General features: G+C 40.1%; 1 protein-coding gene across 1 annotated transcript; it reads left to right on the top strand.

The window, feature by feature from the left end:
• Positions 1 to 6,230: 6,230 nt before the first annotated feature.
• LOC127535113 (peroxisomal succinyl-coenzyme A thioesterase-like) lies at positions 6,231 to 17,263 on the top strand. Its single transcript, XM_051952153.1, has 11 exons — positions 6,231 to 6,320; positions 7,930 to 8,131; positions 8,237 to 8,336; positions 8,416 to 8,606; positions 9,601 to 9,770; positions 12,169 to 12,288; positions 14,701 to 14,783; positions 14,958 to 15,051; positions 15,497 to 15,577; positions 16,585 to 16,726; positions 16,812 to 17,263. Exons 2-11 carry the CDS (start codon positions 7,936 to 7,938, stop codon positions 16,946 to 16,948), a joined length of 1,314 nt encoding a protein of 437 aa, XP_051808113.1. The 5' UTR covers positions 6,231 to 6,320; positions 7,930 to 7,935; the 3' UTR covers positions 16,949 to 17,263.
• The last annotated feature ends 252 nt before the right edge of the window (positions 17,264 to 17,515 follow it).

Genomic DNA, 17,515 nt, shown 5'->3' with positions numbered 1-17,515 from the left:
TCACAACTTAAAACTGTCCTTTGAAAATAATGTTACTTTTAATGAGACAATAATTTTCTCCTGAAAAAAATGTCATTCTATTTGTTAAGTTTCAACTAGATATGCAGTAGGTCTGAGCATTCTTCCTGCATTCATCTACATACAGTGTTGCTCAGCTTGTGCATGGGACTTTTACACTTAGAGCAGATCAGTTTTTGCATGAGTTTTGCTTGATCTTTAGTGCAACGGGATGTTATGTTTGAAGAATATCCTACGCTGTTTCTCAGACATACCAGCTATTGTTTTATCCAGAACTCTTTGCTGGCTTCATGAAGACCCAGTTGGGATAGCCACAGGCTGTTTTCTTCATATATGTACGCTTCATTTCTTTTCCCTGTGCTGTGGTCAACCTGGTCCTGGTCTGACATCTTCTCTTGTGAACTTGTCCACCGGTTGATCTGTTCTGTCAAGGTTTCTACTGCTTGGACTTGGATTTTATCCAGGGTGTCATCCACATATCTGAACCAGTATATATCAGAGGATACTCATCAGTCATTTAGAACTGAACAAGCCTTGTGGCTTGTGTTTCCTTTAAGCTCTCAGAAATAGCAGGATTGAGATGACCATACATCTGAAAGTTCATAAAAGACCTAATTCTTTATCCAAATTCTATTTAAGTTGCATAGTGTTTCATCAAGTTATGTGTAAGAATCACTTACTGTATTTGCAGACTGAAACAGACCTCCCAGCTGTTGATTCCAACAAACTGTATGACCGACTGCAGAGTTTTATCTGACCATGTGAAGTCCAGCCCCACTTGGCAGAGCTTCAGTCTCCTCCCACTAAACATCTCTCTCTCTGGACACAAGATGACGCCATTTAGTCACTTTAACTCAACCGTCAGATCATGTTTGTCTTTGTACAAATAGGCATCAACCCTCTTGCACGCATTGACAGGAATTGCAAATTGTTTACTTCAAGACCTGATTTTTTGTAGAATACTGTAAAAAGGAAGTTTATGAGCTCTCCTGTTCTGGATGAAAATAGAGGTCATTGGTAAAGCAAGGATCAGGAAGGGAAAGGACAGTCGTCGTATTTGGGCAGAGAGTTCAGCTCAGCCTGCAATATGGTTGCATGTATCAATCAAAAAAATCAGAAATGAGAACCTGTAAATTACCTGACAAGTTACATAACTATTACAGCCATTTAAAAGTAACTTGTTTCTTCACAGTATTAGGCACTGAAAAAAAGAACAGTTTCAAGCATTTTGTGTTACCAAAATTGAGCACATATTGGAATGTTTGGTGTCTGGGCCAGAGGGCATTTAGCTTACATCAACCTTTGAATGTACTGACTTTATCTCATTGTATGACCTGTTTCATGACACATAATCTGTAAATCTGTAACCAATAACAGCAATGACAAGTGTAATATACACTTTGCAGCTATTTATAAATATTTATGTTTGATTGGAAGTAAACATAACATCAAGAGGGTGAGGCTCAATGAGTACAAACCAACAAATTCATACAACGTAATTGTTTATTAAAAATGAATCACTCACATGTTTAAAGCATTCCAGGTGACATTAGCATTAGCATTCAGCATCAAAGATTGGAAAAACGTTGCCTGGCCTGATGAGTCTCAATTTCAGCTGCGACATTCAGATGAGTCAGAATTTGACATAAACAACATCAGCATGGATCCATCCTGCCTTTTATCAGTGTGGTGGTGGTGGCGTACTGGTGTGGGGGATGTATTCTTGGCCACACTTTGGGCCCCTTAGTACCAGCTGAGCATCCTTTAAAAACCACAGCCTACCTGAGTATTGTTGCTGAGCATGTTCATCCCTTTATGGCCACAGTGTTCCCATCTTCTGATGCTACTTTCAGCAGGATAATGCTCCATGTCACAAAGCTCAAATAACCTCTAAATGGTTTTTTGAACATGACAATGAGTTCACTGTACTCTTGTGGCTTCCACAGTCACCAGATCTCAATCTAATAGAACCTCTGGAATATGGTGGAACGGAAGATTAGCATCATGGACGTGCAGTCGACAAATCTGTAGCAACCGTGTGATGCTATCTTGTCAATATGGACCAAATCTCTGAGGAATGTTTCCAACACCTTGTTGAAAGTATGACATGAAGAATTAAGACAGTTCTGAAGGTAAAAGGGGTCCAATCTTTTACTAGCAAACTGTGCCTAATAAAGTGGTCAGTGAGTGTAGGTGATACATTTGGGCCCAGTGTGCTCTGCTGACAAAAACCTCTCTCACTTTCTCTGTAACAGGAGCTTTCTTTTTAATGCAAGCACATCAGCAGCATTGTTTTGAGACATTCACACCCATCCATACCTGTCTATGTTATTGATGAAGTGTAACTTTTCATAGCCACCACCTTGTGTTGTCTCCCCACTTGTTGCACTCTTGAACTGGGCTGTAAGGGATGCAAAGGTGATGTAAAAAAAAAAAAAAAAAAAAAAGACTCCTGGTTTTGAGCCATGACAGAACAAGACAGCCATTGTAGCTGGTGCTTGTAATGTAAAATTGTTTTTTTTTTCTCAGTGGAATCTCTGTTCCAGTTAATCTTATTACATTCTTTCAGTGTAACCTTTACTCCAGTTAACGTTTGAACTCATAGGTCTTGGGAGAAGATAAGGTCATCATGCCACCAGATATAATGAGAAAAGATCAGGTGGTGGTACCTGCTTTTCCACCGGTATCTATTGGTACGCCCATAAATAAGAAGAGTAGATACGACACTCCCCTCTGAGCGGCGTGCCTGCGGAGACACTAAGCTAGTGGGGGCAAAGTTTCAGTGTTTTCTATTGATGTCAATGGCCCGAAAACTAAAACAAGAAGAACTCCGGCTCACTGTGCTGCATACAGTTGCACACTACGTCGGACGATCAAGACAAGGAAACTTGGAATAACTTTCCACAAGTAAGAATAGTTTTTGGCTCTTTTTTCATTATTTAATCTTGTTGAGAGTCAATGAGAGCTAACTAGTTAGCCATTAGCAAAACACTAACACGAGCTAACAGCTGGACAACCAAATACCAGACGATTAATAGTAGCTGTAGTATAGCTGTACAAGCAGTAGCAGTAATACGAAAAGTACAAGCAGCAGTAGTAGTATAAGTAGCTGTTAGAGTCGTAGAAGTAGCATCAGCATGTGTACTAGTATTACAAGTTGTAGTAGCAGTGACGGTATCAGCAGCAGTAGTTGGTGTATTACCACTAGTATTGGTGGTATTGATAGTGGCCTTACTATTAATACCACCAATACTACCAATAGTAGTTATAAAGCCTAACTCATATATATTCAGATTAGCATCTATGTTATTCCTCCAAACCAATTTTATTATTGGGATTACAGGCAATTCTTTAGGACTGCTCTCAAATAATTGAAATGTTACTAAACAAAGTTATACTTATCAAATTAAATAGCTTTGGTCTCCAGTATATTGGCTAATTCAGTTCTTTGTACTTAATTTATTAGCATGATTTCTTCAGAAATATATTGTTGTGTACATACTTATTTACTTCTCGGTCTACTTTTTTTTTACTCCATGTAGGTTTCCCAAAGACTATGGGTTTAGGAAGAAGTGGGAAGCAGCTCTGAGGAGAGAGGGGTTTGCTGCAACTATATAACAGTCTAGAGAGAGAGCGATTAAAAAAATAATAATCCATCTATTCTCCATACACCGCTTTTCCTCACTAGGGTCACGGGGGTTGCTGGAGACTATCCCAGCTGACTCGGGCGATGGCAGGGGACACCCTGGACAGGTCGCCAGTATGTCGCAGGGCGACATATACAGACAAACAATCACACTCACATTCAGTTTTAGAGTGATCAATTAACCTCAGCATATTTTTGGACTGTGGGAGGAAGCTGGAGTGCCCGGAGAAAACCCACGCATGCACAGGGAGAACATGCAAAGTCCATGCAGAAAGATCCCAGGCCCAGGCTGGGATTTGAACCGGGGATCTTCTTGCTGCAAGGCGAAAGTGCTAACCACTATACACTGTGCAGCCCATAAATAATAATTAATATTAATAATTCTGTTGTTTATTGTAATTGTGTTTATTGTAAATGCAAATAAACTCTATCCTGTTCTAGTCTAGTTCCTTGTTATATGTATATAACAGCCTAGACATATATATGTGTATATATATATATATATATATATATAATTGAATAATAAATAATAATAAATTAATGTTAATAAGAGATAACAGATTACATTTGCAATTAAATCTTTTGATCTCAAAACATTTTCTACATATCTAAATATTTACATTTATATATGTAATGGCTGAACTGAAAAGATTCCCTGGCCTCTGGACCTAAATAATAAGATAACTAAAATTGCAGGCTACATTTGTAGGAAGCCTTTTTCTATGGGTTGTTTTTTTTTTCAGATCAAATATTCTCTATCAATAGCACATGTTTTATGCTGTCATCGGATACAGATAATGCAGACAAGGGGAAAAAATAAAAAATAAAATAAAATAGCACATTTTTAGATATTGACAATAAAGTAGACCACACGAAAATCGGTTGAGAAATGAGCAAATTATGATTTATTTTCAATGTACATGCTTTGCTTTGAATAGGAGCTTTGCCCCCTCCAAGATGGCCGCCACGTAGGCACGTCGCTTAGCCGGCTGCTACAGCGTGCTGGCGTGTCTACTCTTCATATCTATGGCAGTGACTGCTATGGCCAATAGCAGCCAATAGCAAATTGGTGCGTTTGATTTAGTCCACTGGGACGTTTTCCACAACTAGTCAATAGACATCAACAAGCGCTGCTGCGCTGGGACGGGACGAGCAATAAATTACACCTGAAATTCCATATGTTCTTGTGATTGGCTGAAAAACTTTCAACAGAATTTACAACCTTATCATCGACAGACAGATATTTAAAAAAAAACGGAGAGAAGCACTACAAAACGGTTAAGATTTTTTTCTGTCAAAGTAATAATGCAAAGGAAAATAACCTGTTTGTTGAAAAGAAAAGGCAGAGACACTGAAGATGGGTTACCACAGAAAATCAGAAACTAACTGCTACTACTGTAACTACTTTAGGCCTCTGTGGAAAATCTTTTAGGTGATGTGTTTTCATGTTTAGTTCCATTCTGAGTGTTTGCTCGTGACCTCATGTCTGTTCTTAGAGCCTTGTATTCTGGATGTGTATCAGTGTTTCAATTAAAGCAAAAAGTTTACCGCATTTTCAAGTGTTATTAATTCCTTTGGCCTACAGTAAAATATTATGTTTATATTTGTTTGTGTTTTAACTTTGCTATTTTAAAATCCATGAAGTTATAGCGAGACGAAGGTTTTGGTATTAGTACCAGAAAGAATTTAAAACTACTTTCACCCCTGCTCATACTAAAGAAAACAGAACAAGAGAACAATAAGTAATTCATAGTTACCAATTAAATAAGTGAAAAGACAATCATTAACTCCTATAAACACTTGGCATCGGTCAAGCCCCGTCTTCATCCTTGTATCGTGTAAAAAAAATCATGTTTTTATACTGAATTTTAAACTGGTGTATGTTTGGACATTGCTTCAACTCCACATTCAAACTGTTTCACAGACTGAAACACAGAAACTGTTTCTGGTGGTAAGGGCATTGCAAATTTTGCAGTTGTGTTTTCTTCTTAAATTACAGCTTCTTTCTCAACCACTGAACAATTTTACAATATTTCCTGGCAGTGGTTTATTTTTGGCCTTGTACATTATTTGTGCCGTTTGATATCACACCAGATTGTGGTTTTAAGTAATTTTGACTGTAAGAATAAGGGGTTGGTGTGTTCCAGATAACCGACCTTGTGAATGATCCTTATTGCCCTTTTTTTGGACAAGAATAATGAATGTAACAAACTCTTGTAATTGTTGCCCCAAACCTCTATGCAGTAGACTTCTGATCCAGAACCTGCTTTGCTTTGTATAATACTGAGATTTTTTGGACATTTTATTGTGTACAGGTGTAATACGCGACTTCCACTTCTTTTCATCTATCGTTGCCCCAAGGAGTTTATGCTTAAAAACTCTTTCAATCTGATCTCCATCTATCTCTATTTGAACTTCTTCTGCAGTTGCTAAATATTATTAATTTTGTTTTATTCAAGCTTAGGGATAATTTATTTCTATCAAACCATATTATTTATCTTCTCATTTCTGTAATGTCTTCTAATAGTTGATGAATGAGGTGACTGAAGCTCTGCCAAGTGGGGCTGGACTTCACATGGTCAGATAAAACTCTGCAGTCGGTCATACAGTTTGTTGGAATCAACAGCTGGGAGGTCCGTTTCAGTCTACGAATACAGTAAGTGATTCTTACACATAACTTGATGAAACACTATGCAACTTAAAAAGAATTTGGATAAAGAATTAGGTCTTTTATGAACTTTCAGATGTATGGTCATCTCAATCCTGCTATTTCTGAGAGCTTAAAGGAATCATCCACAAGGCTTGTTCAGTTCTAAATGACTGATGAGTATCCTCTGATATATACTGGTTCAGATATGTGGATGACACCCTGGATAAAATCCAAGTCCAAGCAGTAGAAACCTTGACAGAACAGATCAACCGGTGGACAAGTTCACAAGAGAAGATGTCAGACCAGGACCAGGTTGACCACAGCACAGGGAAAAGAAATGAAGCGTACATATATGAAGAAAACAGCCTGTGGCTATCCCAACTGGGTCTTCATGAAGCCAGCAAAGAGTTCTGGATAAAACAATAGCTGGTATGTCTGAGAAACAGAGTAGGATATTCTTCAAACATAACATCCCGTTGCACTAAAGATCAAGCAAAACTCATGCAAAAACTGATCTGCTCTAAGTGTAAAAGTCCCATGCACAAGCTGAGCAACACTGTATGTAGATGAATGCAGGGAGAATGCTCAGACCTACTGCATATCTAGTTGAAACTAAAAAAATAGAATGACATTTTTTTCAGGAGAAAATTATTGTCTCAACATTATTTTCAAAGGACAGTTTTAAGTTGTGAGTGTCAAAGCACTCTTTGGCAGATGTCAAGTGTGCAGTGATGATTTTTAAGAAGCACTTCCTCCTGTCCTCTGAGGAGGATACATCCTTTAGGGCTTTATTTTATTAATGTTGAACAGCTCCAGTGATTCTTTCCCATCTTTAGCTGTTACTCCGAGCTTCTTTTTTTTAGTCACTGAGATCAATGTGTTTTAGGAGCTGGGTTAATCAGATCGTTTTATAGGCAGTTTATCTAGATGGCTATCTTATCTCTCTGAGATCACATTTTTCACTTTTATACAGATGAACAATTTGAGAAACTTGAATTGAAATAATGAAGTAGACAAGCTTCTACAATGCTTTCCCATTTCTACAGCAAAAATGGATGGTTAAGTGACATTATCTTAATTCCTTATTTTATTCTACAGTATTGCATTGGTTTAAGCAATGATTTGAGAATGGCAACATGGCAAATAGTTACAAAATGTCGATGTTATCACATGGCAATAATGTTAAACTTGTTTTTTAAAAAGTCAAAGGGACCATCCATCCATCCATCCACCCATCCATCCATCCATCCATTGTTCAAACCACTTTGTCCACTTTAGGGTCGCAAAACTAACAAGGAGAGAGGAGACACCCAGGCTTTCTGGTCTCCTGTGACTTGTTCTATCTCCTCCTGGGAGATCCTTATCAGGTGCCTGAACTACTTCAATTGACTTGTGAAGGAGTAGTGGATCCACATTGAGCTGTCTTGGAGAACTAATTCAAGCTGGTCGCATCAACATTTTTTTTCTGTCAGTGACTACCCAGAGTTGAAGACAACAGGTGGGAGAAGCGATATAGACAATCTGGTACATGAAGAGTTTTGCCTTAAAGCTCAGCTGCTTCTTCACGGCTAAGATATGCTACAACAACCACATCACTTTTGGTAATTTGTTTCAGTTGAAGATGGACAAGGAGCAGCGTTGTGTGAGTTTGTCAGTCCATCCATCCAGAGGACTGATGGATGAAAAGTTCATCGTCCTGGTTCAGAAGGTCCTCCCTGGTTTCCAGCTGACCATCCATGCCTCCTACCATTGTGAAGATGGAAACAGCTGGGAAGCATTTGCTCACTACACAGCTGATGCAAGCGGGACTGTAAATGGTACATGGTTAATTTCCTGCAAATAAAAATATCAGGAAAATGAATAAATACATTTAGCCAAGTATTATTGCAGGTATCGAAAAGATTGTACTCCCTACTTCACAGTTTCACAGGATACCAGCGTGGGTGGGACATACTGTGGGGTTGAAGCGATGGGTCTACTGTGGAGCCTCAGACCAGTTCCAGGCAGCAAACCAGGGCTCAGGTAGGCCAACTGTAAAATGATGCCAATCAGTTCAGAATCCATTATCACTATCAGAGCTGACTATTCCATCACCCTTCAGGTTGAGGAAGAAGAACGTCCAGACTCCCATGGAGGTCACAATTTCAGTGTACCAGGGTCACCAGACAGAGGGCTTTGTGGATCAGGTGCCTCTGGCCAGTGTGTTGGTGGAGCGTTGGTACATGGCACCCGGCGTCCGCAGAATCCCAGTCACAGAGGATGGACTCACTGCGACCCTCTTCCTGCCTGCAGGTAGGACCAGAAGAAAGTCTAGAGGGAGGTGTTCTGTGGGTGTAAATGTGGCCAGCATTGGAGGCATGAACTGGATGTGAGGTGCATTAGGAAACAAATGCAGTGAGCAGAGAAAAGGAGATGTGAGAAGACTCTTAAAGGCTTTTCCAAAACACCTTTCTGACTTTTGAGGTTGTGCAAAATCAAAAATACAGGCGTGAAACCTCCCTTGGACCATGGTGTCGACTGAACAGCTGAACCTTGGTACAAATGAACAGTTAGTCTGGGTCTTGGTTGAACTTATACCGTGGCTCAGTATATTAGTGAACAAACTGTTTTTAGATGGTTTGGACTTGTGGACCAATAGCAGAAAGATTATTGTTGGAAGGAAAAATAATAAAAAAAAATAGTCAAAATGGCACAAAGGGAGGAGATCAAGTTTTTAATTGAAATATGGTGTGACAACATCATTTAAAGAATACTGGAAAAAATGCTGACACTTTCCAAGTATTTCTAGAAAGAATGTGAGACAGAATAGTAGAGGACAGGGGAGCAATTTCCCCTGAAGATGAACATCCTGCACCAGCCTTACACAAAGCTGCACATCGCCATTTCAAAATGCAGCACATCGACCTATGAGAAGGACAAATTTCCTTTTTAGGACGACTTGGGTATCATTAAGGACTTCTCTGCACACCAATCTGACAATCAATCATCAACAGATGACTGGTTGGAGGAATGTCGAGTGAAGATCTTTAGTGCAGTCATGTGATGACAATGTCAAATTTTGTGGATCAAATGTAGACAATGCAACAAAAACATGGACTTTGATTTGGAACTTCAGGTGTTAGAAGTCCTTTAAGCTGTGGCTGACAGGTATTGTTTGAGTACTTAAGTAAAAAAGATATTCAGTAAACACGTTAAAATAGCTTTCATTTGAAAGCAGTCCAGAGTTAAAGAAGGATCACAAAAACAAAATGTAACATGCAATGCTTTGATTTGGACCTGTCGATAGGACCTGGACCTTTCCCCGGCATCCTGGACCTGTGGGGGGGTGGAGGGCAGTTGGTGGAATATCGTGCAGCGCTGCTAGCCTCTCATGGCTTCGCTTCTCTGGTCCTCGACTACCTTACAAGTAAAATCACCATGGAAACTGGAAAGATGGTGGACAACCAGTACTTTGAGGTAAATCTGATTGATTTCATGTTTCAATCATATACATATATACACACACATATATATATATATATATATAGGTAAATAGATGGCTGCTCAGTGGAGTAGTGGTTAGCACTTTCGCCTTGCAGCAAAAAGATCCCTGGTTTGAATCCCGGGGTGGGCCTGGGATCTTTCTGCATGGAGTTTGCATGTTCTCCCTGTGCATGCGTGGGTTTTCTCCGGACACTCTGGCTTCCTCCCACAGTCCAAAAATATGCTGAGATTAACTGATTACTCTAAAATTGCCCGTAGGTGTGAATGTGAGTGTGATTGTTTGTCTGTATATGTAGCCCTGCGACAGACTGGCGACCTGTCCAGGGTGTCCCCTGCATTTGCCCGAGTCAGCTGGGATAGGCTCCAGCACCCCCCACGACCCCAGTGAGGATGAAGCGGTGCATAGAGAATGGATGGATGATGCAGTGAGGAGCTTCTAACCTCTTAAACAACCATGTTGGGAGATGTGTCCTGCGGTCATGGAAAGGATGTTAATCTGTCTCAGAATGATTGGCCTGCATCAAGCAAAGAAAACAACAACGTAGATTTCTGAAACAACTAAAGTCAGGCTAAAAATTGTCCAACGCATTATTAAAACTTAAAAGGATAGTGGTGAACCATCATCTTCGAGGAAGAAATGTGGTGGGTCTTGTGGTCTGATGAGTCCAGATTTACCTTGTTCCAAAGTGATGGGTGCATCACAGTAAGAAGAGAGGCGGATGAAGTGATGCACAAACTCATTTTCGTCCAGGTGTCACGGCGCAGGGGGAGAACCCGAGCAGAGAGCACACAGACGAGGAACTGAGACTGAACAAAGGCGGGTATATATTTACAGAGGGGACAATTAGCAGGGGACAGATGAAGAAAACCAAGGGTCCAGAGAAACTAAAATTAACTTGCAGACAGGGAAGGGCAGGGGGTGTCGGTGCTGGGAACTGGCCCGGCAGACGTTCTGAGGACGGGGACGTGGTGGGTGGCGGAGAGCGGATGAGTGGTTCAGGTTCCAGGAGGGGACGGCAGACAGGGTTTCAAGGCAGGGGAACACGGCAGGAATCCAGGTGGGGGTCCAGTTGGTGGGACCAGGCAGCAGGGTCAGCAGAGGACTGGGTAGAAGGAAAACAAGGGTCATTAGACAGGCGAAATACATGAGATATATTAAAGTGGTTTAAAGCCAAGACCAACTGACTGCATGAGCAGAGTCTACAATCTGGCAGGGTGTGGAGTTTGGGACCAGCTTTTATGGAGAGGATGACGAACAGGTGTGCTGCACCACAGCTGCCTGGAATTCAGTGGAGTAGTGATTGGAGATGAGCCACAGCTGGGCCAGGCAAACTGCCGAGCTTCAGCAGGGAGGATGAGGGAGGAGTCAGATGGGGGCTGAGGCTGGAGCAGAGGAGGGGGCTCTGACACCAGGGGCCACAGAAAGCCCAATTTGATCTCAAGTGAGCCGCACCAGTAACATCACAGCATAATAACCTATAAATAACCACAATTCCAACTTTTTCAGCACTATTCTGGCATTTAGCAAATAGAAATAATTTTGGTAATCCTAACTGACCTCAATCAGGAAAAGTTCAGTCTGATTTCATCCCAGACAGTGAGAAGAAAGGTTGTGTGTCTTTTTATACGGTCTATGTCAAGTTCTGGTTTCAACTATATAGAGAGATATTGTTTAGCTGGCTGCAGACACTGGAATGTGTGCCTGTTATCCATGTGTTTATGTGTCAATAATCCCATTTAAAAGTGGTTCATTCACTTTCACTCTCATTCCCCCTCCGCAGAGGCTGCTCAGCTATTAAAAGTAAAAATTGCTGGAGGAAGTGACTCATGTACAATTTCATTTCTTCTTAACTTGTTACAAAGAAATGTAATTGTACATTGTTACTGTGACATTAGTAGAGGTAATTTTGGTTCAGAGGTAGATTTCCTTATCTTGAGGAATTCATGAATCCAATAATGAATTCCTCAAGATAAGGAAATCTACGTCTGACAGCTCTTTAACCCTTTGATGCGCAACATGGGTGAAAAGTGACCCAAACCCAATGGAAAATAGGTATCTCCTGACCCACGCTGCGCAAAGAGTTAAAGTCAGAAAATGTGACTTCAGTCACTTGCACCAAGAGGAGAGCTCAAACTCAAAGATCATATCTACATTATAGCAGCCTGCTTCTCATTGATGGACCTGCTTCCATGATGTGATGGAAGCAGGTTTATGGAGATCTGTTGACAACAAAATGTTTTCAGGTTTGAGTTTGTTGAAGCATCAGAAGTTATGTGACATCTAACACATATCAGATAAACGGATGAAAACACACAGGTTTTTGCGTTTCGGCACTCACACTTTGTTTTCTGACTTGTTTTCCTGTTGCAGACAGCCTACAGAGTCCTGCAGCAGCATCCTCAAATCCTTGGCAGCAGGATCGCCATGTTGGGCCTTTCTCTTGGCACCAGTATTACATTCAGAATGGCTGTTTACTCCCAGGTTATAAAGGTAAGGCAACCACAGCTTCAACATACTTTCATATTCTTAGTATTTGTAATGTGAAAGTGTTTTTGGAAATACATGTGTTCACTTTTTGTCATTCCTGTTTATTAAGTCAAGTAAAATCAAGTTTATATTTTTATAACACATTTGAAATTAAAAGTGATGTACACATTTTAAGACAGGCATGGAGATGGTAGACAGATGTAGATAGGTGGACGGTTCCCCAGATTAGTGTCCTGGATGGTTGAACTGAACACAGCAATCCGTTCTGAATGCCCTACTGCCCCATCCATGGTGCTGAAGAGAAAGCTGTTTTCTGTGCAGCAACATAGGAACACTGTTAGATATCATCCTCAAAGTCAGTCTTTTTGCAGTCGTCATTGGGTATTGGCAAAGACATATGACTAAGACAAAATGTAGGAGGAATATTTGCACCGATAAATGTAAGAGAAGAGGAAATAATAAGATTTCAGTGAAGTTTTTTCTAGTTTTGAAATAGTACATACAGAAGCTCATGTGTATGTCACAGGCCAAATTAGAATCCAGGCAGATTTAGAATCCGCCAAGGCAGAATTAGAATTTTGATTTCGCCTAGGCGAAATCAAAATTCTACCATGGTTTTTGTACCGATTTCAATCTTGATATATTAATAGCCTGTATATTAGAAAGAATAACCCTAAAACTAACCCTAACCCTCTAACAGGATTTTGGTATACAGTATTCATATTCAGAACCCTTCAAATTTCAATCTAGCCTAGGCGAAATCAAAATTCTAATTCTGCCGAGGCAGGTTTAAAATCTGCCTGGATTCTAATTTCGCCTGTAACATATACATGCCTAAATCTGGTAGGTCAAAAGAGGTCAACAAGATCTGTAGTATATGTGATATAGATATGTTTTACTTACAATGGTTCAGAGACAGGAAACAATGGGGAATGGCTAATCTGGCTGACTGTTTTAGAGAGAAATATAGAGGGTAGGTTGTGTATTAGTCGGGACAAGTAACATTCTGAAGCCTCCAGGCCTAGAAATGGTTTACCATGTTACTAGAGCTGGATTAAGAGTGCCAGGAGCCCATGTCTTGGAGTATTTGTTTCCTCAGGAAGAGTACGACAAGCTTAGCTGCTGATTCTATAAATGCTGTATCAGGAGAAGCACAGAAAGAATCACTTCAGCACAGCACAAGAACAAGGAATTTGTCCTTCGTGAGCTCTTTTGAAACGGTCTTACTTTTTAAGAAGCTGGAAGTTCTGAGGACTTCCGCTTTGAGCCCATGTGTTGGAGTATTTGTTTCCTCAAGAAGAGTATGACAAGCTTAGCTGCTGATTCTATCAATGCTGTATCAGGAGAAGCACAGAAAGAATCACTTCAGCACAGCACAAGAACAAGGAATTTGTCCTTCATGAGCTCTTTTGAAATGGTCTTACTTTTTCAGAACCTGGGAGTTCTGCTTTTATTCCAGCAGTAACTCTGCTTTGCCAAAGCATTTTGCGATGGTCAATGCTTTAAATAGATCTTAAATGTAAGATTTGCTTCAAAAATGTTGCATCATCATCTCATGCAATTTTACCTGGAAACCTCCTGTTAGACCAATCATTGCACAAAGGAGGTGTCCCAGGCATTCCAGGATGAATGGTGAACACAGAGGAGACAACCCATTTGAACAGAGCAGCACAAGAAAGCAGGAGAGACCTGGCAGTGCTGGGAATGAACCTTAATAATGCCTGTGGATCAGTCCCACACAAGCTACTGGAAGTTTCCCTGACCAGATATCATGTCACAGAAGATCCAAAATCTCATCCTTGATTATGACAACAACTTTTGCCTGAGGTTCCCCTCTGGGACGTTGACATCAGCTTGGCATTGGCAGATGTTCTCCGTCCAAATGTGCCTCTTGTCACTGATTAAGATACTAATGGATGACTTAAATGTATTCACAATATCAGTGTCTGGATGCACATTCATATCAAATCAAAGCAAAATATAGGTGACACGGCTGTGAGTTGAGTCTTTGTAGGTTGCAATGTGAATTGCAACCTGCAAAGACTCAAATGGCTCAACACATTGGCAAGGATGACCAAAATTCAGGTTTCTGGTCTCAGGAAAAGGACAAACAAACGGACAGCTCAGCTTTGGACTGGGAGGAACTCGGTGTCCATTTGTGACAGACAAAGAAGTCAAGAGACTGAATATGGTGTTAACAAGTGAATGAAGATCAGTCAGTTCCTGCTGAGGTGGCTGGGCTTGATGTGAAGTGTGAGCAGCATTGCCCTTTACAGGTCTAATAGCAAGCTTAAGTTTCCTTTTAGGAAGTTAGGGAGTTTCCTTTTTTTGCTCCTTGTTACTTCTTGGAATCTGCTTGTTGATTAAAACAAATTGTTGTCATATACTGAAAGTGTGTGTGTGTGTGTCTCACAGCTCAGATGTGTGGTGTGTATTGGAGGGAGTCACGTGCAGCCAATCGATGGATCTGTGAAAGAAATACTGACTTTTGTTAGCCTGTAAGTTGATCTATTTAAATGTACTTCATGATTTCTGTTGATGCTGAGATAGAATACACATTCATAGAAACTGAATTTAAAAGATAAGAAGTGAATCTGAGACTTGGTTTTGGTCAAGATTTTGAACATGGAGTCATCTTTTAGGTGTTTTTATTTACTTTGTTGTCCAATCAGAAATGGCTCAAAAGTTCGCTTCAGTGAGAAGAATGAGATGATTTGGCGAGATTTGCTACTGCCCATCACCACTGACCCCTCATTCAAAGTGGATGTGAGTATCTCAACAATTTCTCTTATTCCTGAACACTTCATCTTGTTTTCAGTGCAAGTGTCTAATCACAGTGTACTTTTATTATTATTGCAATGACCCTATTTCATTGGAGATACAAAGCACATTGAGATAAGATTAAAATCATCTGTTGGACATTTGATGGAACAAAAAAGGCATGTGAGTTTAAATTTCCTTCAGACCAGCTTTGTTTGTTGCTCAAAGTTAACTGGAGATTTACATTATGTGCTGTCTATTGTGAAACCACCTTTGTTGAAAGATTTTCCAGCGGTGTGGGTAAATTTCTATTCTTTCTTTTGCCGACAACTGTAGATAATGTCTCAAAACTCTGTGGATAATTAATTCCTGATGTAATGGACGGTGATGCAGGTGAGATAATCTGAAGCTGCTACAGGTGAAGAGTGAAAAACTGTTTGTCTCTGAGCAGATGGGACGTTTCCAGTGTCCTCTGATGCTGGTTGTAGGTGAAGACGATCAGAGCTGGGCTGCCTATGATTCTGCAATGGATGTGAGTTTATTTTTCTGACAGCTTCATGTGTGAATAACAGGAGATCTGAAGTCAGGTTAGAAGTCAATATAGCAAAAGTTAGCTTAGATTTTACTGATTTCTGAGACAAAGTGGAATAAGTACAGTGAAATACTGAAGTCCAAAATGTTGACCGCAACATTTTCTTAAAAATCTTCATGAAATTTTTGATTATCTCATTAAAACTCAGTAATTTCTTTTTTGAAGGTAGAATTTTTTTTTTTTTTGACAGACCCAGCAAACATCCGGGAAGTAATAAGGAATAATGCACACTGGTGTTGTAGTAACTGATGTGAATTTGCCAAACACATTATACAACTTTTACACTGTTATCCATAGCATATATCAGCAACATATATGAGGTTTTCTTTCAGGAAGAAACATGTTATTTTATATGATCTCAGGCAAAACAAAGAGTTGAACTTCTTCACACTCTCAGTTCTACGTTTTGTGAAGAACAACATTTTAGCCACAGTGAGAAAACAACATGTTTCTATAATGTGGTTATTTGCTGCAGCAGCCAGTGGGAACAATATTTGATTTTGACTAAATGCATGAAATGATATAATATAGTTCAAGCTAAACGGAAACAAATAGAAAATACTGCAGAGCAATAAATGATTTTATCAACAAGAGAAATTCTAACAAAGGAGACAGAAATAAACATTGGATGGATCCAAATCTAAAATTCCACTCTATTCGCAGAGATGTTCAATTTTAGAAAAATTCTACATTTCATATATTTAGCTGCCATACTTCCTTTCAAATCTGCAGCTCCTCTTTTATTTGACTAGTTTGCTCTTAAGCTTTAGGAGATTTCTCATAGTTCTGTAAGTTAAGCAGCTTTGAAGTATTAACCTACCCGGTAAATACAAAGTTAGATTTATTTCTAGAATGCAAAGATCCAAGGTCTGCACTTTAATAAACTAAAGACATCGTGAAGCTTTCTGGCACATAGCAAATCAGGATTTGAACCTCCTATTTTCCAGATGAAGGAGATGATGGAGCGAGCAGGGAACAGCCACCTGCTGACCATCCTGTCGTACCCAAAAACAGGTCACCTGATTGAACCACCGTACACACCACACTTTCGAGCCAGCATCTTCAGAAAAGTGGGCACACGTGAGAAGTGTAAGTTCACTTTCAGGCCGGGAAGCTGGAGACACTGACGAGAATAAGGAGCTTCACTTCTGACGGCTGTTTGTTGTGTTTGCAGTCATGGTTCTGTGGGGCGGACAGACGGTGGAACATTCTCGTGCTCAGGAGGACGCCTGGAAGAAGATCTTGGTCTTTCTGAGGGAGAATCTGTACGGCGGCACAAACCCTGGTGCAACATTGTTATCCCACCTGTAAACAAGATGACAGCTAATGACTGCAGATATCCAAAGTGAAGTCAAAATTGTAGTTTTTTCCTCAAAGACGATGTCAGGTTACGCACAGTGGGAACACTGCTAAAACTATCCAGGCTGTAGTTGCTGTTCAGGTGGTGGTTCTCTCTTGGCTCAACTATACAAGTGAGCCCTGTCTCACTGTTACTTTATCTTGTGATATATTTTCAAAACTATAGGATTTTTTTTGGTTCAGTTTTGATGAATTCATAACTTATGGCTACCCTGGCTTCTTTTCCATGACAGCAGCCTATGAGTTTTTTGGGTGTTGCAGTAGAGACCTATCTGCCAGATTATCCAGGAAAGTCTCAGGTTTGTTAGGCAGTAGTGGGAAGATCAGTACAATAGGAACATAATCAAACCAGCAGAGTTTATACGCATACAATTTGCAGCTGAACTGAAGCTTTTTGTGAGAGACAGCACAGAGATTTTGGGAAAGCATTGCAAAATCAGAATGTAAAATTGAAAGATTGAAAAACCACATTTTTCAATAAAGATGGGAAACTAACAGAACTATCTTCTCCAGTCTTGA

The sequence above is a fragment of the Acanthochromis polyacanthus genome, chromosome 8 (genome assembly GCF_021347895.1).
Source record: "Acanthochromis polyacanthus isolate Apoly-LR-REF ecotype Palm Island chromosome 8, KAUST_Apoly_ChrSc, whole genome shotgun sequence".
NCBI classification, from domain to species: Eukaryota; Metazoa; Chordata; class Actinopteri; family Pomacentridae; genus Acanthochromis; species Acanthochromis polyacanthus.
Note: the sequence above shows the minus strand (reverse complement) of the source record. Positions and strands in the feature narration are given on the sequence as shown.

What these genes read in the sequence shown, in the direction of transcription:
- LOC127535113 (XM_051952153.1), top strand. Translation starts at nt 7,936, where the DNA reads ATGGACAAGGAGCAGCGTTGTGTGAGTTTGTCAGTCCATCCATCCAGA. An exon ending in TGGACAACCAGTACTTTGAG is followed by an intron (nt 9,771 to 12,168) that starts GTAAATCTGATT and finishes TTCCTGTTGCAG; the next exon opens with ACAGCCTACAGAGTCCTGCA. An exon ending in ATACTGACTTTTGTTAGCCT is followed by an intron (nt 14,784 to 14,957) that starts GTAAGTTGATCT and finishes TTGTCCAATCAG; the next exon opens with AAATGGCTCAAAAGTTCGCT.